Raw genomic sequence first — 25,439 nt, 5'->3', positions numbered from 1 at the left:
CGGGGGCTGAGGCTTCAGGTTACAGCTGAACAGAAACAGAGACACATCAGGTCTATCAACAGCTGGAAACAGTTGATAACATCATCTGTTCATGAGAACCATGTGATGTGCTCAAAAGCTCCAGAGCCAGCGAGTTCATCACCTTTGTCTCAACTGCACAAACTAATAAACTACATAAACACACTGATTAATTAACATGTTTTTACGTTTGTCAGTAACATTTAAAATGATCCCAAAGACAAGATGAACCTTTTCTCTTTTTCAGCTCGCTGCTTCTTCACGTCTTCGTACGTCATGTTCAGAGCGCGATGGATTTTCTGTCAAACACACAAACAGTCCGATTTTAATCCTCTGAACAGGAACAACGGGAAACACATTTTCACAGCCGGATCATCTGTACGTTTGAAGTGAAAACACAGTCAGACGACAGCTGTTAGTTCTGAGCTCCGAGCTGGAAAATCTGCCCTCAGACAGTAAACCCTCAACACACTCTGCACCTCCTCAGAACCCTTCAGATCCTCTTCAACACCTCAACACTTTGTGAATTAAATGATCAGATTTCTGAATGGAGTCTGGTGTGCTCGCCTCAGACAGAAAAGTATGAACCATATTAGCGCTCATCAGAGACTGGTTTTATTTCCCACATATGTGTCAGCTGATGGTTTTACAGCAGCTGGACTGATGTGTTCAAAACTTCAAGCAGACTGTTTTTGTTTTTAACAGTACAATCAAAATATCAATCTGTAGTGAACACACTCAAACACACTCTGGGTCTCACCTGTGAGGTGTGCAGCCAGTATTTGAGGTTCTGTCTGCGGCGGATGTGAGGCAGAACGAGCCGGTAGAAACCGTGTTCACCTGCCAGAGTCAGCAACGCTCCACCCACTCCAACACACAACAACACGAAGAGTCCTGAAAAGTGACTGATCCCCATCTGAAGAGTCTGACAGAGGAGAGACAGGAACAGAGTAAAGGTTTCTAGAACAACTTCACCAGGTCCATGACGAAAGAAAACCATTTTCAAAGGTCAAAGGTTTGGGGCCAGGTGCTGTTTTTCAGGTACAGAATGCGCTTCCACATTCTGCTGGATTTATCTGTGACGGTCAGTTTTGTTGGAAGAGTCTCCAGCTCTGAAAAGCAGACGTAAACATTGTGCAGACGGGATTCACACGAGTCACAAGAAAGGTTGTGGTGATGAAAATAAACTTGAATATATAAGTTAGGCCTTTAAATTTATAGCTGAAACCCAACTCTGACAAAGAAACCAGAAACCTCAGAGCGCAGCTGAGGCTGATGGGAGCGTCAGCAGCTCTGCAGGTGTTTGGTCAGAAACCAAAGTGTCGGACACGTTAACACGTCGACCTGATGGTGGCGCTAGATGGAAAGTCAGAGGATCAGCAGAGTTATTACAGTTCGTCCTGAGGGGAGCATGAACGATGAAGCACGTCTCATCACAGTCCAGCAGCTGCTGATGCTTCAGTCTGAAGCAAAGTGGAGGACAGACTGTCGGACAGACAGGTGGACACAATGCACCTGGAGTCTCAGTCCAGGAGCCGACTGTCAGTACAGCTGTCCCAGTAAATCAGCAGCTCAAAGCCTGTGGCGACAAGTTCAATCAAATCTGCAGCTCACATTTTCTTTCTGACCATTACTGAAACACCAACATGTTTCATCAGGATCCCGATCATGAGGCCAAAACCTGAAACATGTTGGTCTCAATAAAGTTATTCTTTATCTGAAAGTATTCAAAAGAAAAAGAGTGAATCTTCAGATTGTGTCAGTGAGTCAGAGTGACCTGCAGGGGGCAGCAGCTACACATACTGTACATCATATAATACACATGAACTGGCAACATTTAATACCAGCGTTTTGTGTTTATACCAACGCCTTCCCACAGGACGATGGTAAAAGTGTTTTTTGGTTTTATTTTGACTATATTTTGCACAGATTTTTGGATGACATATTTCATTTCATTTAGTTTTTACCAAATACTAATCACTAAAGAAGCAACTCGGCCATAATGAGAAAAAGAGTCCTCCAATGTTTCTGTTCAAATCCTGCTGGTTCTCACACAGACTCTATATAAACGCTCACACACACACACACACACACACGTGTGTATCCACTGAGACTGACCTCGGTGACGGCGAACACTCGATTCCCACAGGGAACCACTTTGTACCACTTGTCGTGCAGCAGGTCCATGTATCCCTCTGATTTATATCTGCTGATGAACTCTGAGATGTTGGAGGTCAGAGGAGAGTTCTGAGGCAGGCCGATACCATAACCTAAACAAGAAACAACAGACAGACACGTAACCTAAACAATAAATAAGCTACATTTTAATTTGCAGTTGACAGTGTGTAATTATAATTTTCTCCTAAAGAGACGTCAGAATTAGACATCAATCGAAGATAAGGCAGTTTTAAAACTAAATGTGAATTAAAGGGTCAGTACATTAATAACAGGAATTAACACGTCACAGTAACAAACTTCATTGTATAATATTTTATAGTCCACTTCTCTAATAAATATGTAAACGTGTTTATTAGCAAATGTAAACATGTAAACATATTTATTCACAAACGCTGTGGGCTTTGTAGATAATTGGCGGACTTTCTGGGGACAACCTGGTCTGATTAGGAGAGACGGCATTCATCCCACTTTGGCTGGAGCAGAATATCATTTTGACTTATGTTGTCTTACTGAAACCTGGCTGGGTCATGGAGAATATGTTGCCTAAATGGATCCACTCCACCCAGTCATTTTAATACTCACGTTCCTCGAGGCACCGAGGAGGTGGAGCTGCAGCATCTTCGACTCAAGCCCTATTAATCAGCCCTAAACCGAAACTAACGTATAACTCATTCGAAAGCCTTGTTCTTAGTCTTTCACACCCGACCTGGAAAACACGACAGCCAATTCTATTTGTTATAGTGTACCGCGCTCCTGGTCCTTATTCTGAGTTTTTATCTGAATTCTCAGTTTTTAAGTTTAGTCCTTAAAACAGATAAAGTGGTTATTGTAGGTTATTTTAATATTCATGTGGACGTTGAAAATGATGTCTTAGTACTGCGTTTATCTCATTATTAGATTCAATTGGCTTTTGTCAGAGTGTACATGAAGCCACTCACTGTTTTAACCACACTCTCGACCTTGTTCTGGTATATGGCATTGCAATTTAACATTTAATAGTCTTTCCAAAGAATCCTTCTTTATCGGACCCTTAATTGATAACTTTTGAACTGCTATTACTGGACTACACGCCATTAGGCAAACACTCCTACTCTAGATGTCTATCTGATATCGCTGTGGTTAGATTCAAGGAAGTGATTCCTTCTGCATTTAGTTCAATGTTATGCCTCTAACAGAAGACTCTGTTAACCTATGCTAATTTCAGCCCGTCCCAAATTGACCATCTAGCTGATAGCACTGCAGGCTCACTGAACGACACTCAATTCTATCGCTCCTCTAAAAACGAAGATAATAAAACAAAGAAGGTTAGCTCCATGGTATAACCCCCAAACCTGCAAATTAAAGCAAACATCACAAAAACTTGAAAGGAAATGGAGTTCCAACAACCTGGAAGAATCTCGTTTAGTCTGGCAAGATAGTCTTAAAACATATAGGAAGGCCCTCCATAATGCCAGAGCAGCTTACTGCTCATCATTAATAGAGGAAAATAAGAACAACCCCAGGTTTCTTTTCAGCCCTGTAGCCAGGCTGACAGAGAGTCACAGCTCTACTGAGCCATGTATTCCTATAGCCCTCAGTAGCAACGACTTCATGAGCTTCTTTAATGATAAAATTATTAGAGAAAAAATTCACCACGTCCTGCCCTCAACCGGTACTGATTTATCTTCAAACACAGGAACCTTAGAAACAGCTGTAGAGCCTGATGTGTGTTTTGGCTGCTTCGCTCATGTCGATCTTCTTCAGCTGACTTCGACGATCTCTTCATCTAAGCCATCAACCTGTCTCTTAGACCCCATTCCAACTAGGCTGCTTAAAGACGTTTTACCCTTAGTTAATACTTCGTTACTGGATATGATCAATCTGTCTTTATTAACAGGCTGTGTACCACAGTCCTTTAAAGTAGCTGTAATTAAACCTCTTCTTAAAAAGCCCACTCTTGATCCAGGGGTCTCAGCCAACTATAGACCTATATCTAACCTTCCCTTTCTCTCTAAGATCCTTGAGAAAGCAGTCGCCAATCAGTTGTGTGACTTTCTAAATAATAGTTTATTTGAGGATTTTCAGTCAGGGTTTAGAGTGCATCATAGCACAGAGACAGCACTGGTGAAAATTACAAATGACCTTTTAATTGCATCAGACAATGGACTTGTCTCTGTACTTGTCTTGTTGGATCTTAGTGCTGCGTTCGACACCATTGACCATCACATCCTATTACAGAGACTGGAATATTCAGTTGGAATTAAAGGAGCCGCACTAAGCTGGTTTAAATCCTATCTATCAGATTGATCTCAGTTTGTACATGTTAACGGTGAGTCCTCCGTGCACGCCAAAGTTAGTCACGGAGTTCCACAAGGTTCTGTGCTTGGACCGATTCTATTCACCTTATATATGCTTCCTCTAGGCAATATTATTAGGAAACACTCCATAAAGTTTCATTGCTATGCAGATGATACCCAATTATATCTATTGATCAAGCCAGAACTAATCAGTCAGCTAAACTTCAAGCATGCCTTAAGGACATAACAACCTGGATGACCTGCAATTTTTTAATGTTAAACTCTGACAAAACTGAAGTTATTGTACTTGGCCCCAAACACCTCCGAGACACATTATCTAATGATATACTGTAACATGAAAAGGATCTCATTAAATAAGAAAACTGTCATTAAAATAAGAATTTAAACTGATATTTGTGTTATGGGGGCAGCAATAAGTTGCTGTAGGATTGTGAAACAGTTGAAAACAAAACTGATTCCTGAACACTTCAGTGTGAATAAAGTTTGTAAGTAAAAGAATGAGAGGAGAGAGTTTGAGAATAATAATACAAGAAATCACATGAAGCAGATTAATTAAGTCAGAGTGAAGGTATGACAATTAAATAAAAAAAGATCAGCTGGAGGTCACAGCACAGAGAATAAAACTCTGAAAACTTTCACTTTGGATAGTTTAAGATTTTAATCAAATACTTTTTAATTACAACACTAACTTTCCCTTTTAAAAGAGCAGTCCAATATTTAGATTTAGAGAGACAAAATGAGATATGCTAAGACAGGGTAGTAGTTTCCCCCTGCTTCTAGTCTTTGTGCTAAGCTAGTCCAACAGTCCTGGATCTATAGTCTCTCTGTACTGGACTCTCACGTATAAAATTGACATATTTTCTTTATTTCAGGACTTATTGTGCTATTCATTTCATTGATGGAGTCCCTCAGGGATGCATCCTCAGTCCTCTAATGTTCTCCATCTATCTGCTACTTTAAGGTCAAATACTTCAAAGGCATCATATCATTCTCTGTTTCTTTGCAGATGACTCTAATCTATTTTGATTGTATGAGCCAATACAGCATCCAGCTGCATCGTTTCTGGCTCTGTCGTGTCTGCTGGTGACGATTCTCTGGCTTTCTAACTGATGTGTTGATGTCCACCAGCTTCGTGCTTGAAGCGTCTCACATAGCATCTCTGTATTTAGTGGCAACTGACTTAAAATACATCTACATCTGAGTTCTTCATGGTTTTAGTTAGAGGGAGAGAAAAGTGATGGAGCTCTTAGTCTGTTAAACTTGTGTTCAGTCTCCTCCTACTCTGTGTGATCACCCACAGTGTTTTAATGCAGCTCAGTTCACCATATAGTTGTTCTCATTTACAGATGTTTCTGTGGTCAGACAACTGAACGAGGATGAAACCCAATCACGGCTCATAAATACTATGTTGACCAGCAGTCATTACCAAGCTGCTAAGCTGCAGATAAAGTCATCATTTTATGATCACGACATTGTCAGACTAAATCAACATAAACACAAGTTAATGATAACAGCTGCGCTGTGAGATTGGCCATACTTTAAAAAGAGAGATCACAGAGAAAAGTGTTAGAAGTAACAAAACGTTGTCATATTCAAGTACAAACAAAAACCATCGGTTAGCATTTAGACGAGCTGCAAACGTGTATTTATGCTGTTAAATATGAAAGATGTTAGCAAAATAACTCTGTGGGCCGTGACTGAGCCGTATTATGCTACATCTTGTTTGTATGAAAAGTGTTATACAAATAAAGTTTGATTGATTGATCCTGTGGACATTCGGCATAATAATATATAACTGAGCAAACCACAGGTCTGTCTTTCAGAAGTTAAAATCTTAAAACTTCCTTCAGTCAAACTTCTAAGTTATTATAGATTCAGACTCTTGTCAGTTAAATACCATCATATTTATGTTCTTTGTCTTCCAACATAAAATCTAAAGGTAGAAATCTTTGTGCCATGTTTGACAACAAGCTTGATCGTCATATGAATTCTCAGGTCCAGTGTTTTAATTTTCCATACATACTCTATTTCTCTGTAATTTGTAACATTTTTAACAAAGTAAAACTGATGCACTCATTTTTTTCATTAAACAGTAACTATAAACTGCACTTTCATTCATGCATTGCACTTCCCTTTGTATTTTTCACTTCTTTTTGTTCTATATGTATAAACCTTCATATATATTACTCTGTATGTATTCATGTAGTGTATATAATACTGTATTTAGTGTAGACTATGTGTAAACATTCTTGGTTATAAAGTATTTTCTCAGCAGATTTTCTGCAGGAGGAAACAGCTCAGAGTAAATCTTTAAACTGTCGGAGTCTGATTGACTATTCCTCTCACCTGATTGGTCGAGACGATGAAACATGTTTCAATAAAAAAAACAGTTCAGAACTGAGAGGAAGTGAACTGAAGATAAACCCAGAAACACACACAATAACAAGTTTGTACTTCTATAATCTGGAGGACCTTCATTGCATTCCCCAACAACATTAACCATCACAATAAAATGTGTAACCTGATCCTCTAAAGTTCGTCCCAAAGTAAGGGACTGTAAAAAAAAAAAAAATGTCCTCAGTCCCAATGTCTTAAACTGAAACTGTCCTCACAAGGATAGAAATACAACACACACACACACACACACAGTCTCACCTTCAATGGCGAACGGTTTCCCGACAGTTGCCAGTTTACAGTCAGCGTCGATGGAAACTTCATAGTCAAGCAGAGCTTTGTCCATGATGAAGGCGTCGAGCTGAGGAGGATCTGTCCTTCAACACAGAGCAACACGGTTACTACAGCAACTACAGCAAATACAGACAGCAACTACAGAAACTACAGCAAATACAGACAGCAACTAAAGCAACTACAGAAAACAACTAAAGGAACTACTGTCCCTCAACATACAGCAACACAGTCACTACAGCAACTAGGGAAACTGGCACCACACAACAGCATAATAATAATACTAATGATAATAACTTTATTTGTATAGCACCTTTCATACATGAAATGCAGGTCAAAGTGCTTTACAGTATTGCATTAAAAACAAACAAAAATAGATAAAAAATTCTTAATAAAAATAGCATTAAAAACAAAACCTAATAGATCCAATAAAAAGGCAGAGAGATAAGTAGTAAAAATGACAGTGGGAAGAGATACAAACGTTAACTAAAGGCCTGCCTGAATAAGTAGGTCTTCAGTTGTTTTTTAAAAATGTCAACAGAGCTTGCATATCTAAAGTAACTGGGCAGGCTGTTCCACAGTCTTGGAGCGTAGTAGCTAAAAGCCGCTTCCCCGCTCTTTTTGTGGGTGACTTTAGGAACAGTTAAAATACCAGCATCAGAGGACCTGAGAGCTCTTGTTGGTTGATACGGAGTTAAAAATTCTGAAATGTAAGAAGGTACTATATCATTAAGAGCTTTGCATGTGAGTATAAGGACCTTAAAATCAGCAGTGCAGGGTAGTTAAAACAGGAGTAATGTGCTCTCTTTTCCTAGTCTTTGTTCAAAGTCTGGCGGAGTTCTGAACTAGCTGAAGTTTCCTAATCAGCTTTTTTGGTAGGCCAAGACTGCATTACAATAATCCAACCTGCTAGTAATGAAGGCATAAATCAACTTCTCAGCATCTTGCTTTGTTAAGAACGGCCTTACTTTGGCAACATTTCTCAGGTAGAAGAAAGCTGTCTTGGTCACTTTGCTAATATGAGCTTCAAAGCTTAAATCGGAGTTCAAAATGACTTTTAACATCTGATTTGGTTTGGTGAGCCAGGTTCCCAAGCCTGTTACAAAGTGTCTCTCTCTTAAATTTAGGACCTAACAGCAGTATCTCTCTTTTATCTTTGTTAAGTTTTAAAAGATTGTCACTCATGCATTGTTTTATCAAGGCCAAACAGGCAGTCAGAGACAAAAGGCCATTTGGGTTATTTGGCTCAATAGAAATGTATAATTGGGTGTCATCTGCGTAGCTATTTGTATTGAACTTGTTGATGATGTAACCTAATGGAAGCATATGCAAGGAAAATAGCAGTGGACCAAGACAGCTTCCTCATGCAATACCAAATGGGAAGTAATATAGGCCTGTAATTACTAAGGATGTGTTTATCTATATTTGGCTTCTTTAATAGAGGTTTCACTACCGCAGTCTTAAAGGTAGTAGGAAAGATACCTGTTTCTAGTGAAGTGTTGATTATCTTTAGGATTGAGGGAGACAAGCTGTTAAATACAAATAGCTAGGGACTGGACAAAGAGCGCGTGGAGGAGGATGTTTGAGCTACAATCTCCCGCAGGTCGGTATGCGAAATACCAGTAAAACTTTTAAAAGTTTGCACACACACTGCTATGGCGTGCGTCACCAAGCTTATTAGCTGTTCTACTAATGCCTGACTTAATCGAGGCAACCCTGTCTTTAAAAAAGGTAGCAAACTCCTCACTGAGCAGAAACCTGCTCGGAGCCAGAGGAAACCTGATGTAGCAGCCTATCGATGATTGACAATAGGACTCTAGAGTTTCCACTATTCTTAGTTATAATCTTCGAAAAGTGGAGCTGTCTCTCAGTGTGAACAGTTTTATTATACATGGCAATTTTTTCTTTCAGAATATTACGGTTTACCTCTAGCTTAGTTTTTCTCCATATTCTTTCAGCTGTCCTACAAGACCACTTTAATGCACGAACATCTTTGTTCATCAAGGCCCCGCTTTAGATCTTTTTTTAGTTTTCATGGGAGCGACTTTATCGAGTGTGTCAGCCAATCAACAGGATCAATCAACTGTAGAAGGCATCTACCATTTCGTCGACAGGATAATTAAAAATATTTGGATTTAGGGAATTAGTGAGCTCAGCATACCGTAGTTCTGCAGTGGTTTCTAAATGTCTGCTTTTAATTACAGTTTCAGAATGATTTCTTATGGTATTCAGTGAAACATTAAAGGATATACAATAATGATCAGACACATTGATATCAGACACCACTAGATCAGTAACAGTGATTCCTCTGGAAATAACTAGATGTAGAGTGTTACTGCGGTTACAGGTGGGGTCAGTAACTTGCTGGTTAAGTTGTAGGCAGTCTAAGATCTAATCTGATAAGTAGATATTTACATGGATATTAATATCACCACTTTCAATTATAATATCATAGTTAGTGATAATAAGTGACATAAGTTCTGAAAACTCTGAAAGAAAACCTGTCCATAGCTTAGGAGGACGGTATACCGTAAGTAAGAGTACCACTAGCTCCGCCTTTAGAGTAAATGCTATGCATTCAAATGTGGAGAAATCACCACAACTTACCCTTATGCAACTGAACTTGTTTGAGAAAATAGTGGCAATTCCACCCCCTCTTTTATTCTGTCTAATTGAGTGAAAGAAACTCTCTCTCTCTCTCTATTCTGTCTACATAATCTTGTCCTATGCTGTGATGCCTGACTAATAATTGGAATTATGGACATTGAGAGCACCTGGGCACAAGGGGGAGCTAGTGAGTCTATGCCTGAATGGGATGACGACAGCGGTGCGGGGAAGAAGTCAGCTCAGAGACTGGAAGTGACCGGTGTCGAGCCTTCTTGGCTGTCTGGACATGTGGTAGGGGAAACTGCAGGAGTATAACATATGTTGTGCATTAGAGTACGTGCTCCTAGTCTGCTAGGATGGACACCATCCCTCAGATAAAAAGATGGCCGATTCCAGAAGAGGTTCAAATTGCCATTAAAAAACGTGCTGTGCATGGTTGATATAGCAATGAACTGCAACTGTAGCAACATAGTTAAGACAGTAACTACAGTAACTGGCAACTACTGACAGCAACACACAGACACATGGTAACACAGCAACTACTGTCTTTCAACACATAGCAACACCGTTACTACAGCAACTGGCAACTGTAGCAACACCATGAGTAAAGTCAGTGAAGCTTTAATGATCTCTGGACAAAACTGTCTCAGATTTAAGGAACTGTTGCATAAAAACAGCAACTGAGAGTATCAGTCAACTCTTCCATGTTGATCACAGTCTGACTTTGTCACCTGTTCCTGTGTTAGTACACACCTGCTCACCTGCTCAGAGGCCTGTACTACGAAGCGAGATAACTGGCTTATCCAGGTAACTTCAGGAGTAACATTGCGATTAACCAGTACTACGAAAGGTGGATAAGTTTTACCCAAGGTATGCTGTCATGGCAATTTACGCTCTAAATTGCTCTGAGCAGGTTATCTTCGTGGTTAACTCGATGTTACCCTATATAAGAACCGCCCCTCCACCCACAATGTCGAGAAAAATGCCAGCACATTTGGAAGACCCAGTCGGCAATGGCGCACAGATTGAGAGAGGCGTACGTCTGCATTCCTGACGTATCTCTGAAAGTGGTTCAGTGCCGTCTGCTCTTTCTGTGACACAACCACAGACCCTGTTTGCAGCATTTCAGCCGCCTTCTTGTTTGTTGCTTTTTTTGACTCATACAAATACAGCACATTAGCTTTATGAGGTAGATTCAACTGCACATCTGTAATTCCACCTCGGGAGACGCCTCCTCTTCCTCAGTGAAACCCCTCTGGGGTCCAGCACAGTCCAGAGGACAGTAACTGTTCACGAATGAAACAGACAGCATCCTGCAGATCACCGCACTGCTTTCTCTGGAGAGACCTCTTGATCTAAGAATCCGGTTAAGTTTACTTTCACTAATTACATAACCAGTTGATATACTGTTGTGTTGCGCTGGAGCAGCTGAGCGGAAACAGACATACGGCTCTGAAGGACTGGAAGAAGAAAAGTATTGCGATGTAATGCAAAACACTGCGAGAGAATGCAAAAGTAGCCCTCAAAAAAATTCTATCCTTGATTATTGAGAGTTATTGATTTATGGCATTAACATTTTTAAATGTTCATATTTACATGCACACATGTCATATTGTCTGCTACTGCAGACATGGATTTTGACATTAGACATTTGATTATTGCTTTATTCAACTACTAACAGGCTGATTGATATTTGACTGATTCTCATGTTATTGCTTACAATCATCAAACTACTCCTAATACATCATGCTGAATTTTGACAATTTCTATCATTCAAAGGGCGTTTTGACGGTCATCTGCTTGGGGACAGAGGCTACCTGTGTCTGCGTTACCTGATGACCCCCTATCCTGACCCAGAAACAAGGGAACAAATAAAATATAACGTGGCTCTCAGTAGCACAAGGTCAGGATAGAGATGACATTGGGGGTCATCAAAGCACCCTTTGCTTGCCTGCAAGGCTTGCGGGTGCGTCCGGAGGGGGCATGTGAGGTGGTGGCAGCATGTGTGGTGCTCCACAACATTGCCACTATTAGAAAAGAGCGAGCACCATGCCAGCTGCCGATGCCACCAGTGACGTTGGATCACCCAACAGGAAGAGCCGTCAGAGAGGCAATCACAAATCAATTTTTCCGCAAATAAAAGACATACGAAATAATTCTCTTTTGATTTGTGCATTTATTTATTGGCATTCTCCCTTTCCTAAAAATGAAAAGAAAAAAGTTGAGTTGGTATCAGATGGTATACATATTGATCAAAGGATGGTCAATGTATAGCAATACCTTTTTGTCATGTTCCAGTTTAAGCTTTTTTATTTGAACCCCTTTTTTCTGGCAGTCGAGCTCAAGCATCCGCTTATAGAGCGACCGCACATTGTCACATCCGGCCTGCACAACGAAACGCATCGAGAGAACGCACATGGCATGCAGGATTCGGCATCATTCGTGTTACATATTATCAGTATGAATAATCCTTTTAATAGCAAAGGAAAAGCTACCCTGGGAGGAGGAAGCCATGGGTGGGGCGAGTGGTTGATTTGGATCCTCATGAAAGACAATAATCCAACTGACCAAAACTTTGTTCTCCTGAAGGTTCATTCTCATTCAACAGATGTAAGATCTTTGCCATACATAGCCTAGTGTTAGCCTGTGTTAGTCACCATTAAAAACAGACATAAAAGTACAAGTGATGAAATGAGTCAACCTGGATGTGTGTGTGAGACATGGCTGACATGGTCTCCTCACACAGTCCTCCTGAAAAAAATAAACAGGAAACCTGTTAAGTTGTGTCAACATATCAGCATTGCTAAATCCACAGAAGTCCTCAGTTATTTCCACACTTACCTCTACCTGAGAGTCAGACGAGTGGCCTGCTGGTGGCTGGAGCAGATCAATAGTATCCCCCTCAACTGTACATAAGACAGGCATGTTAACTACATAAAAATTTTAAATGGGCAATCAAAACAATTGATATGATATTACCCTGTACATAAAGGGTGGACATTGAGCTGCCACCAGGGTCAGAAGTGACCGCCCCCTCAACCCCCTCCATTATATTATTATTGTTCCTCTGCTGTTGGCTGGTGCCAACTCCTCAGCCTGTAAAGGTGTAGCAGGAGGTGGGCCTCCTCCAGTTTTCACCATCTGTCTTTTTCCTGTTTGCTGTGAACATATGAATAGGCTCCTATAAGTGTAGGTACACATCACATCTATACTCAGTGTCCATGATGACAACTATCAATACACACCACTTAATAGAATATTTTTATATTTCATCCTGAATTGTTGCCCGGTGCGCTCTCCACTGGGGTTGCAGCTGAAATGGTTGTTAGAATGAATCATTACATTCATACAGGTAGCCCTGCAGCCAGGTGCTCCAGGGAGTAGACCTTAAATCATTACTGGGTCTGTTTCTGATATGTAGCCATGTGTATTATTGAATTATTATTAATTGTTTTCACATATTTAGATATATTAGAAACACGGAGCCAGGGGAGGCGGTGATAACCCGTGAAAAAACTCTGAGATTAAAGTCACAAATTTAAGAGAAAATCATCTAAATCGCTATGTTTTCTGCTGAATAGGCCCAATTCAGGGCAATGTCTCTAAAGTCCTGATGCATATGATAATATGGTGATTGTGGGCTAAAATCACAAGTATTTCCTTAATGCTAAATCATCTGATTAGACTATCCACTGCAGGCATAGACCTAATACACGGCAAGCGGCGGCGTCTGTGGTGTGATGCAGCCTTGCAAAGTGAAGTGAATGTGCTTCCTTGACCAAAAAAACCAACTCTTTTTCAGGATGTTTCTCTCGTAAATTTACGACTTTAATTTCGGATTATTACCCCTTCTTTTAAAACCTACAATGGCCCTAATACGCCGTTGTACCTTACATCTCAATCATATTACAAATAAAGGAAAACGTACGACAAGAACACTAACGTTCCTTACAAATTCACTCTGTTGGCAATGCTCTGCAAGCTTCCCTGGCTTTGTTGGCCGCCACATTGTTAGATTTGGCCGTTAACGTTTCTTTACACTCCTCGTATCCTGACACCATCATCATCATCGTGCATTCTTCTGGGGAGAAATACGGAGCATGTGCGATTGGCAACGGCTGTGCATGTAGACGCAGCGGCCGGTAGCTCCTTCAAACTTCATTTTTGTTTTAATCTTTACATTTTTTTCGGCTTTAATACTGAAACATCATTAAATGAAGTCTGATTGGATTTGTTTTAAAAAGCTAAACCAAAAATTATTCTAATTGACTGGAACATCTGTTTATTGCTGAAACACGTATTACCTATGACAGTAATACATCATCGCTATCATCGGAAAAGGAAGCGGGGGTTTGGATTAAAGAGCAGCAGACCTTGAGCCAGATCCACCGGACCAGACAACAAGGCGGCTGCTGTGATCGCCCCGGAGGAGAGGACTGACAGCCGGGACAGGAGCCACACTGGCCCAGCCTGGACTTAAGGCTGCTTCTGGCTAATGTCCGGTCTGGACGAAATGGGACTCAGATCTGGCCCAGCAATGGGAATCAGAGACTGCTGCACCCACATCTGTACAGAGACCTGCTCCACCAACATCCCAAATCAAGCACTGGACGGGCGGCCCGCGCTCCGAGCTGAAGGAGCGCAAGACTCCGGCGGGGTGAGGAGGCGGACTCTGTGGTTACAGCGACGACGCTTGGTGCTCAAACGCAGGCAAAGTGCACGGACACTGTTTCCCAAATGTCGAGCTTTTTATGTGAAGATGGAAACTATTTTATCCTCAGTGTGTCTGTCTGCTGTTTCCATTCCCGACGCAGATTCAAGAAATGCGCTGCAGAGTTAATTCGTGTGTATTACGTGTAGGCTGTGTGTATAAATAACTGCATATAAGTTGTATTTTATTTATTTATGTTACCCTATTTTAACATGAATTTAATCATCTATTATGTTCCCTCTTGACTTAACTAACCGACATCTTGTTCACCGTCGTACCGTTTAACACCAGTCAGTCCGTCGGCTCCGACTCTCCCTGATAACCCAGAGTGAAATCTGAGCAGGTTAAACTGCCCACAGGTGTGTGCACTGTAAGCAGCCAGTCAGACGCAGGTATATCTCCTGTAGCCAATCAGCTCTCTGCTCCTGTTGGTCTGCGGCGCCACAGACAGAGCTGGAGTTTGTCACCATGGAAACCAAACATAAAGGACTCTGAGTCTCTGCTCCTGATTGGCTGAGTGCTCACACATGTGAGATGTGTGAGATGATGTGATTGGGTGAAATTGAGCAGAAAGTTCAGGCCTCAGGTCAGCTGTTCACATCAAAACAAACAGAAAACTGGAGCTGCGGTCGCCATGGCGACAGAGGACCTGACCTTGCGTATGTGTGTGAGCAGAGAGGATTATGGGCGAAAAGGTGAACAGATTACAGTTCACAGTCTGATGGAGTTCAGACTGAAAACACAGAGAGCTCATCAGCGTGTTCAAACACACTCAGTCCCAAACCTTCATGTGTTCATCTGAACGTTTGTCCTGAAGGGGGCGCTACAGCTCGCCTTAAAGAGACCTGAGCTCCCTGAAGGCAGCAAAAGTAGAACTTTACACAGCTTTTCTAATGCAGCATCAGCGATATCATTAATAAACCAAATCCGAAGTGCCCCAGCCTCCAGTTATTCCTCCAGTTTCTCGGGTTTCCCTTTGCCTTGCGTCTCCGGGCCTCGAGGAGTAATTCTCTCGTGTGGTTTTCTGGTTCTTCCCTAACCTTGTCTCCCTGTGCCACAGGATCACTTCCTGCCCACCCGATCACCTCCCTGCCCACCCGTTCACCTCCCTGCCCACCCGATCACCTCCCTGCCCACCCGATCACTGCCTGCCCACCCGTTCACCTCCCTGCCCACCCGTTCACTTCCTGCCCACCCGTTCACCTCCCTGCCCACCCGATCACCTCCCTGCCCACCCGTTCACTCCCTGCCCACCCGTTCACCTCCCTGCCCACCCGATCACCTCCCTGCCCACCCGTTCACTCCCTGCCCACCCGCTCACCTCCCTGCCCACCCGATCACTTCCTGCCCACCCGTTCACCTCCCTGCCCACCCGTTCACCTCCCTGCCCACCCGATCACTTCCTGCCCACCGGTTCACCTCCCTGCCCACCCGATCACCTCCCTGCCCACCCGTTCACTCCCTGCCCACCCGTTCACCTCCCTGCCCACCCGATCACCTCCCTGCCTGCCAGTTACTAGCTTCATCAGCCACGCTCACATCCAGCCTTCATCCCTGCTCCGCCACGCTTCACCCCGTCTGTCAGACCCGAACCTCTTTACACGACTCTGATTTCACATGTCGCTCTCATGTCAGAACAAACACATCCATCGTAAACAGCATTAGCCAAAGAAACACAAAACGGACCTGATAATTATGACTTCTATATCTCATACAGCATGTTGAATGGAAAATGGACGGCTTTTATACAGCGCTTTCTAGTCTACTGACCACTCAAAGCGCTTTACAACACATGCCAACATTCACCTATTCACACACACACACATTCATTCGCACACTGACGGCAGGCTGCCGACCTGCTCACCAGGAGCGGTGAGGGGCCCAGCGCCTTGCTCGGGGACACTTCGACCCTCTGGAGAAGCTGGGGATCGAACCTGGAACCTTCCGATTACTGGACGGCCGCTCTGCCTCCTGAGACCTGCCGCTCCCATAGTATTACTGTTTTTATCACACTTTATTACAGGCTTTATTCTAATATCTGTTACCAAATGGTACCATAATATTTAGCATCTCGTCCCAGTTTATCTGAACCAGCAGAGCGACTTCCAGCTGATGACGGCATATTAATTTATCACGTTGTCTGATACATAAAGTCTCTGACGACAACATGCAGCTTCATTTCATGTCCGTCATAGACCTCTCAGACATGACAGCGTTACATCATCAGGACATCTGATTGGTTATTCACTCCAAGCACAGAATAATAAAACCATCCACATTATTTAGTGATATTAATATATCCACTGCCTCAAACTAAGGAGGAAATAAAATAAATAATGTAGTGCCATCATGACTCGATCTTCTCAAATACTGATGATTTTCTTGTAATTACCAGATTAGGATCTAATAATTACAAGAAAGCTATCTCATAATTAGAATTATTAGATAAAGTTAAGGCCTCTGATTTTTCCTTTTGGGAACGTAATGTGCTTCTGTACAGTCTTATTAGGCCGGACATGTAACATCGTCACTTTTGAGGTCTGAACTGAATGCTGTAAGATTAACAAAGATTACTGACTGGAGACACGAAATGCACGTGTTGTTTATCTGATTAAAATCACAAACATTTCTCAGGTATCATCTCTCATCACCTGATACTCAAAGAAAATAAAATCAGTTGAATAAACTCTGAAACAGTCAGTTTTCTGCTCGCGGTGCGACCACAGTAATCATCTGACCAACGGACTCGACATGCAGTTTTAATGTTCCTTCATACCAACTCTGTGGATGAATAATGAATATCCAGTGAAACTCTTTACATGCACAACGAGAGCTGACAGGGATTCAAGTAGAACTTAACGTCTTTCTGCCTGAGTTTTCTACCTCCGTTATTCTGATTACCTTCACACGCAGAGTGACAGGAAACAATGCTGTGTTACTGTTTGAAGTTTGATCTCATTGATGTCGTCCTAAACTTCCTGTTTCTGTCTTTCTCTAAGTAACAAATAAAAACTTGTCTCAGTTTTTTCCCAGAACAGGATCTTGAAGCTTCGTCTTTGTTCTGGATGGAAACATTCAGCGATGTTATAATAACTCTGAATATTTATGACTCATGATGATGAGCTTTGTTCTGAAGAGCAGAGAGCTGATTGGTTCTCCACACGGATCGGGGTCAGTCTCAGTGTCTGATTAATGACTGATGAAGCATCATTTCAACACTCAGTGAGGAAGAAGAGGCTCAACAATCATCAGAAATCAGACTCCACATACAACATGGAAATCAGACGAAGGTGGGTTTTCTCTCACGATCAGTTTGTACAGAACAGATGAAAGTAATATTCATCTTCTCCTGTGACTCAAAGCTTCTCTACATTTGGTTTCATCTGCTGATGAAGATCATGTGATACAAACTCTGGATGAAGACTCATACGACAGGCACTGACCACCACGATGATCAATCCAACATGTTCTCTTTAATTCATCCCCAGAAACGATCTTTATATCAGAGGATTCAGCAGCTCACAGTTTATATCCAGTTACAGCACTCAGAGTGAGCGGGAGTCAGGTGCTTTTGTGTTTTAATGCCACACAATCAGCTTTTGAAAGTCTGTCCCACTCGTGTCACCGAGTGCATTACACTGGTGAATAAAGCCAACGGTCGCACTAAAATACGCACAGGCAGAAAAAACCTCCCTGTCGTATCTTTAATTACACTTTGTGACTTTGTCTCTTTGTCTCTTTGTCTCTTATGTCACTTCTGCGTAAGAATCAGAGACACGCAGAATCAGATTATGCTACGAGAACTGTTCTCGTCTGTTCCCGTCTGCCTCGTCTTTTGTGTGTTCCCATCTGTATTGTCTGTTCTCATCTGTCTCTTCTGTTCTCGTCTGTTCCCGTCTGCCTCACGTGTTCTCATCTGTTTTGTCTATTCTCGTGTGTTCTTGTTTGTCTCGTCTGTGCTCGTCTGTTCTCAAAATCATCTCGTCTGTTCTCATCTGTTCTTGTGTGTTCTCGTCTGTTCTTGTCTGCCTAGTGGGTTTCCATCTGTCTCGTGTTCTCGTCGGTTCTCTTACTTGAGAGTGGCGACTCCTTCAGGTGTGGTCGGCTCATTGAAGCGTCTCATGTACTCGTGCATCTCTGGAAAGCTCTTCTTCATGTAATCCTCTGCGCTGCTCTCCCTCACCGTCCCAAAACGAAAACCCCAAGATGGGTGGTGCAGCTGACACACCAACGAAGAAGAAGGAGACAGAAGAATGGAGGCGTTTAACATAGATGATTTACAGACTTCATAGTCGCATACAGTTACATTAGAAACACTGTTCTGATCGGTGTCTCCAAACGTGTATATAGTGTACAAAGCTACAGAAAGCACAGTGAACACGTAAACCACATAAAGATGGCCTTTGATGATGTAACGACAATGTTCAGACAACATCCCGGTGTTTGCTGGGAAGCTGCAGCAGATCAGAGCTGCACTCTGAGAGTCTCCACATTAAAAATAAAAAGCTAATCACACACAGATGGACATCCAATTAAGCCCCCCCCGGCTCCCAGCAGCCCCGGCTGTATAAACACTTACAGATGTGTTTCATGCTTCAATCAGCTGCTGAATTAAAAGTGTAATTAGGTTGAGGCAGGTGACCCGCCAAACAAATTTAATCTGTAATTATTTCATGACAGGAAGCATAAAGTGAATGAATAAAGAGTCGGAGCTTAGCAGCAAAGATGGAAGTCAAGGCACAGATCGGATTTGATATTTTTCACTTGGACGTCCTGGCGGTTTGAGATGCTGACCATGTAACTGCAACGTCCCCAGTTCGTGTCTTTGTTGCATATTATCCCTCATGTCTCTACTCATTTCCTGTTAGCTCTCTACTGTTTTTCATTATTATTAGACAGAAACCACTTTAATGCTAACCTGTTAAAAAACTGCGTTTTAACTCCGTCCAGACGAGCGTTTCAGCCCAGTTTCAGAAATAATCTCCATCCATACTTACAGGCCTGAAAACACATATATTCACGTACACTGGGCATGTGCAGGTCGGTGTAAACAGGAAGCAGACTGTCTACTATGCCGGTGGCTGTTCAGTTGTAGTAAATACTGCGAACGAAGAACAGCAATGGCGAAAAGTAAGACCAGAGATTTCTTTGCTTGGACCGATGACGAGGCAGAGACAACAAGGTCAGCAACGCCTGTAATTCGTTATCCATGTTGAATGAGCAACTGGCAGTCGAGGCTGAAGGACACGTAGTGATTGAAGCTAACGTGGATGTCTGCGTCATCGTTTCCGAAAAAGCAGCAGAGTTTCCAAACTTGAAACGCCACTATTGTCGATGCTAGGTGTAAACGTTGCAAAACTCATGCGTTTTAAAACAAAAACGTAGAAGTGTGGATGTAGCCTAAGTCTGGTTTAGCTAATGAATCAGAACAGCACATCATTAATATGAGGAGCAAAAGAAAACCCTTTCAGTTTTTACAAGTTGGGAAAAATCGCGACAAATGGCTCAATCAGTCGCTGTGAGGTTGGATGTGAGAGGACAAACTGAAAGTAGGCTAAAGTTAGTTTAATAATCACCAACTTTTCCCCAGTAAGTCTGTCACATGTTACTGTTAATGATGTCACTCTCTGTACAACAGAGGGTGACATCACCAGGTACCAAAGACCAGCCAATAGCAGATGGACAGTTCAGTACTGTACCTGTAGATGTTGAACTTCTCACAGATTTGGTTTCTATGAAATTACAAACTTTGGTTCTACTCTGAGCCTCTGGAGAACAGACACGTGGTATAAAAAGAATAAAGATTTTAAAAGTACTTTGTTAACTCACCTTGGCATCATGGATCCCTGACACCTCCTCGAAGGTCTTCTCTCCCACCATGACGGCGGCGAGGTTGGCAGTGTAGCTGGACAGCACCAGCAGGCAGAAGATGGCCCACAGGTTCATCAGAAACCGACCCGTCCAGCACTTTGGCGTCTTGGAGGAGACGGTGCGTCCGAACAGGATGGCATAGCACAGGTTCAGAGCAGATGAGTACGAGAACACCCTGATCCTGTTGCGTCCGTGAGGTGTCATGCCGTATGGACTCTTCCACTCGTACAGTGTGAGGAAGAGTGCCGTGATGTGCAGCGCCAGGAAGATGCCCACCCACATGGACCAGTGCAGGGGCCACATGAAGGCTCCAATGGGTGCTGCTGTGTCCTTACTGCGCACCAGGATGCCCAGGCTGGTGGAGAAGAAAGGCGAGGTAAAGTCGATTACCCGGCTCCGAGCTGAGTTAATACTAAAGGAGGTGACGGCCATGTCTGCCAGTCCATTCAGAAGATCCCCCACCAGCCCGGTCCAGCGTCCCCCCTTCCACGCGCCGTACTTCCCGTCCCCGACAATATAAAGGTCAAATTCAAACCCCAGGTCCTCAGCCAGCTTCTCCAGCAGGTCGATGCAGTATCCGTAGCAACACTTGCTGTATTCTGCAGGCAGGAAGCTGCCGTTCCCACCCGCCACCTCTCCGAAGAATCTCTCCAGAGTTTCCGAGCTGTTGGTGCTGGCGTCCAGGCAGTACTGGCCGGCCGGGCAGCTGCCCTCATCGTCCACGTCCCGCGTGAACACAAAGGGATGTTCGACTAGAGTCACCACCCGGACCCGACTGCCTGCCACAGGCATCCCTGCCCTCCAGCGGCCCCTGGTCCTCCCGCCTGTCCCCTCTGTCCTGTGGTGAGGTTTGGGTCCCTGCCAGACTCCCTGGTCCTCCACTTGCAGCTGGCCTCCCTCCCAGCTGCCCACCGTCACCCAGGAGGGCTGACCTAGCGCGTCCCGCCGCAGGCTCCAGATGTGGAAACGCTGTGAGGTGAGGACCTGAGACCGGTTCTGGTGGACTCGAACTGGACCCGTCAAACCAAAGAAAGAGGTGTTGGACAGGAACCTGCAGGACAGAATAAAACAGCAGCTAACACAAAGACCTGCTGGGGGCCTCGGGGCTGTGGCATCAGGTCACTGGTCGATCCATGCAACAACTCATAATTTTTGAATTATCAGGTTTTATCTGTCATCTGGGTGGTTTTGAGATATCCAGGTTCTAAGATTTCACAACCTGGAGAACCAAACTGATATACAAGTTATCTTTTGTTGATCAAAATAACAGGCACCCTTATTGTACTCCAAATAAATAAAATCAAAATCCTGTCTCATTTTTAAATGGTTTCAGATAGATCCTTGTTATTCTGAGAACAAATTTTCTTTGGATTTATGAGGATTTTATCTGCAAAGACTTTACAGAAAGCAGTGATTTTCTTGAAAAGCAGACCGTGTAGTCTTATTCTCTTTGAATACAGAATTTTTTTTCAATAAAATTACTGAAGGCAGTTGCTGAATGATATTAGATATTTGGGCACAGACATCAATTCAGCGACATGTTTTTAAATTTAGGCACTAAAAAAGTTACAAGATATTCACTGACAGAGATTTAACAATGTTTTCAGCTCCTTTAACTTCAGTCACAGAGCAGTAAAAACCTGACTGTGGAGCTCTCCAACAAAACCTGATGAGTCAGAAACAATTGGGTAATAATAATAATTCAAACTGTGGTCAGAACATAAACTTTATGATGGTTTTATTATCCAAGGGGGCTTCTATGTTCAGTAACATTAAGTGTGTTTCTATCCACCTGTATTTATGCTAACTTTCAATTTAGTCATTAAAAAAACGACAAACTGAAACAAAAACAGTATAATCTGTGTAATAAAGTGTTTCCTATTGTGTGAGGTGTAAATGTTGGTGTGTGGATAAAAACAAATGGATGAGGCGACCTTCATCACAATACATGAAACTGAAATCAGCAATCATGTTTTCCACATGGGTTTTCCATCGTTTGAGCTTTGACTAGAGCTCTTTTAGTGACATCATCTTGTTGTGTCATCTTCTGTGATGGTTTAATGGCAGCGACTGGAGAATTAGCTCCACCAGCTGTTTATCTCCATCAACCAATGAACTCATTCAGCAGCAGTGAATGGAAACAAGCAGCGAGTCATGTTTTCTTTTCATGATTTTCTGGAAATTCAGTTAAAATTTGAGCTCCATTTGGATAGAAGCTTGACTTATGAGAAGGTTGTTGAAAGAAATATTTGAAAAGTGAATACAGAAAGTACTTCAATAACCAGCAGCTCCTCCTACTTAACAACTCTATTATTCTAAAGTCCCGAACTGTTGGCCAGATTGATTTGGAATCTGCTGTAGATATTCGAGGTCCTCAGAGGGTTTCCTAGTGATTTTGGAGACCTCCTGACCTTGTTTTGGTGCTACTATCAGGACAGAAGTTACTTTAACAAACATCAGAACCTGATTTTATTCACTGATTAACTCTGAAAGTAGTTTAAATTCGTTCTTATGCTCAGATGTCAGTTTGATGAGTCCATGATCTGATTTCACATTAACACTGATATTTCTGTTTCTCTTTACACTCTTTTGTTCTTTTCTTCATCTGCAGCAGATAATCCATCCTCTGAGGTTTTTATCTTTCAGTCTGAGTGTAATTTAATTTACTGTGAATGTGTTTGATCTTTTTCTGTCAGTAAACTGAACGCAGCAGTAACCTTTTATTGTTCTGTTTCCTGCTGCTGTCAGACTCTCAGACACAATGACTGACTCTGCTGCAGCTCGCAGTGTTTCCTGTAGCTCGCAGTGTTTCCTGTAGCTCGCAGTGTTTCCTGCAGCTCGCAGTGTTTCCTGCAGCTCGCAGTGTTTCCTGCAGCTCGCAGTGTTTCCCGCAGCTCGCAGTGTTTAGCTCGCAGTGTTTCCCGCAGCTCGCAGTGTTTAGCTCGCAGTGTTTCCCGCAGCTCGCAGTGTTTAGCTCGCAGTGTTTCCCGCAGCTCGCAGTGTTTCCTGCAGCTCGCAGTGTTTAGCTCGCAGTGTTTCCTGCAGCTCGCAGTGTTTCCTGCAGCTCGCAGTGTTTCCTGCAGCTCGCAGTGTTTCGCTCGCAGTGTTTCCTGCAGCTCGCAGTGTTTCCTGCAGCTCGCAGTGTTTCCTGCAGCTCGCAGTGTTTCCTGCAGCTTGCAGTGTTTAGCTCGCAGTGTTTCCTGCAGCTCGCAGTGTTTCCTGTAGCTCGCAGTGTTTCCTGCAGCTCGCAGTGTTTCCTGCAGCTCGCAGTGTTTCCTGTAGCTCGCAGTGTTTCCTGCAGCTCGCAGTGTTTCCTGCAGCTCGCAGTATTTCGCTCGCAGTGTTTCCTGCAGCTCGCAGTGTTTCGCTCGCAGTGTTTAGCTCGCAGTGTTTAGCTCGCAGTGTTTCCTGCAGCTTAGTGTTTCCTGCAGCTTAGCGTTTCCTGCAGACGTCAGTCACCCTAGGCTGGACTACTAACTAGGCAAAATGGGCAACTGGACACAACTTGGAGTGGGCTGGTAATTTCTTGGGGGGGCCTGTGCATATGGTGCATATTTCTAAATAAATGTGTGTGAGGAGGTGATCAGTAGGGCCCCGACAGTAAGTTTTTGCCCCAGGGCCCCCTAGAAGATCAGTCAGCCATGATTGAACCTCAGTACTTTTTGGTACTTAAGTTAGACAAGATTTGCTAACTTCAGCTTCTTTTGTTCAATAAATGTGTCTTGTAGAACACATTTATTTAACAATAAAAGTGTTTTGTAGAAACACAGGTTTATGTTTCTCAAAGTAACATGTTGATAAAAGTATCAGAATCGGTTTTAGTACTGAACTCTGAAATGATACCCAGCCCTGATCAGATCTTATTTCTGATCCGGATGACCTGGCTGTAGATCCCTATGCAATTACCCATTATGCCTGTTCAGGGGGCTGCTTTCTGTGTTTACTTTGGGTCGGACGTTGTTTTGCGTGAGTACTTTACCCCTAAATTTGTACAGCAGAGGTGGAGAGTGCAAAGTTAGCACGACCAACAGAGTCACAACAGCCATATTTATGGGAGATGCAGCAGGTTGAAATAAACCGGAATTTTCCTTTAATGGGTGCCGGTTGTCTCTCAAAGAGGAAAGTCTAACAACTGTCCTCTAATGTCTGTTAAAGATTATATTTACATACTAAATGCTTTTGCCAAATATGTTTTGGATGTTATCTAATTACCATCCAGTGTTTCTATTGTGATTCTACTGATGTGATAAAGCAGCTGGAGGTCAGAGAGAGAGCTTTAGGCTCTGTCATAAATCTCCTCATGAACAAGAAAAACCTACAACACAGAAAAAACAACACACAGACTGTATTTATGAATATATATGAATATTAATGTGTGTGTATGTGTGTGATTCCTTTCTTGCTTCGGTTTTAACTCCTCCCGCCTGAGAGGTGAGGACGGATGAATCAAATTCACCCACAGGGATTTTCCTCCACTTTACTGATAACACACAGCTCTGTCTGCATGAATCCACAGTTTGGTGAGAAATAAATTACATTCAAACAGCTGCTGGCTGCAGAAACACGAACTCATTTGGACAAAAATGAAGGAACACATGTAAATATTTTACAGTTTGTCTGATTAAATCTGCTAATGAACACTGATTATTAATCTACTGTTTGTGTTAATTCCATTCATAATGAGAAATAACACTGAGAGAAAATTTAAATCTATTTATATCAACAGCAGTGTCGGAAACTGTGTGGCACATAAACACTAATCATTTCCAAGATCTTCTGTTCATGTGAAAAGATGAATATATTTTGGGAGAATGTTTAGTGGCATGTTAGGTTACTACACCTGCAGACAGTAAGATATTTAATCTTGGTTTGATAACAGAATAAGTAATTACAATAAGCAGCTCTCTATAAACGTCTCAATGAAACTATAAAACAAAAATCTGGGGGGACTGTCCCATAAAATGTTCCTGTCAACATTAAAACAATGAATAACAATAATAACAACGAATAATAATAATAACAACAACAACAACAACGAATAATAATATTAATGTATATTTTCTTTAAAAAGA

General features: G+C 42.5%; 1 protein-coding gene and 1 long non-coding RNA gene across 2 annotated transcripts in view; both read right to left on the bottom strand.

Annotated features, from left to right (window-relative positions):
• Nucleotides 1–25,439, bottom strand: part of grin3bb (glutamate receptor, ionotropic, N-methyl-D-aspartate 3Bb) — a 73,309-nt gene that overhangs the window by 4,990 nt on the left and 42,880 nt on the right. The window contains 7 exon segments of the mRNA XM_044200945.1: nucleotides 1–25; nucleotides 250–317; nucleotides 779–943; nucleotides 2,137–2,288; nucleotides 7,149–7,264; nucleotides 18,570–18,715; nucleotides 20,326–21,418. Coding sequence (XP_044056880.1) covers nucleotides 1–25; nucleotides 250–317; nucleotides 779–943; nucleotides 2,137–2,288; nucleotides 7,149–7,264; nucleotides 18,570–18,715; nucleotides 20,326–21,418 — 1,765 coding nt within the window.
• LOC122878307 lies at nucleotides 12,115–12,475 on the bottom strand. Its single transcript, XR_006378447.1, has 2 exons — nucleotides 12,281–12,475; nucleotides 12,115–12,170 (listed from the first exon to the last, which is right to left on the bottom strand). It is a non-coding gene; the product is annotated as an uncharacterized LOC122878307 (long non-coding RNA).

The sequence above is a fragment of the Siniperca chuatsi genome, linkage group LG6, assembly GCF_020085105.1.
Source record: "Siniperca chuatsi isolate FFG_IHB_CAS linkage group LG6, ASM2008510v1, whole genome shotgun sequence".
NCBI classification, from domain to species: Eukaryota; Metazoa; Chordata; class Actinopteri; order Centrarchiformes; family Sinipercidae; genus Siniperca; species Siniperca chuatsi.
Note: the sequence above shows the minus strand (reverse complement) of the source record. Positions and strands in the feature narration are given on the sequence as shown.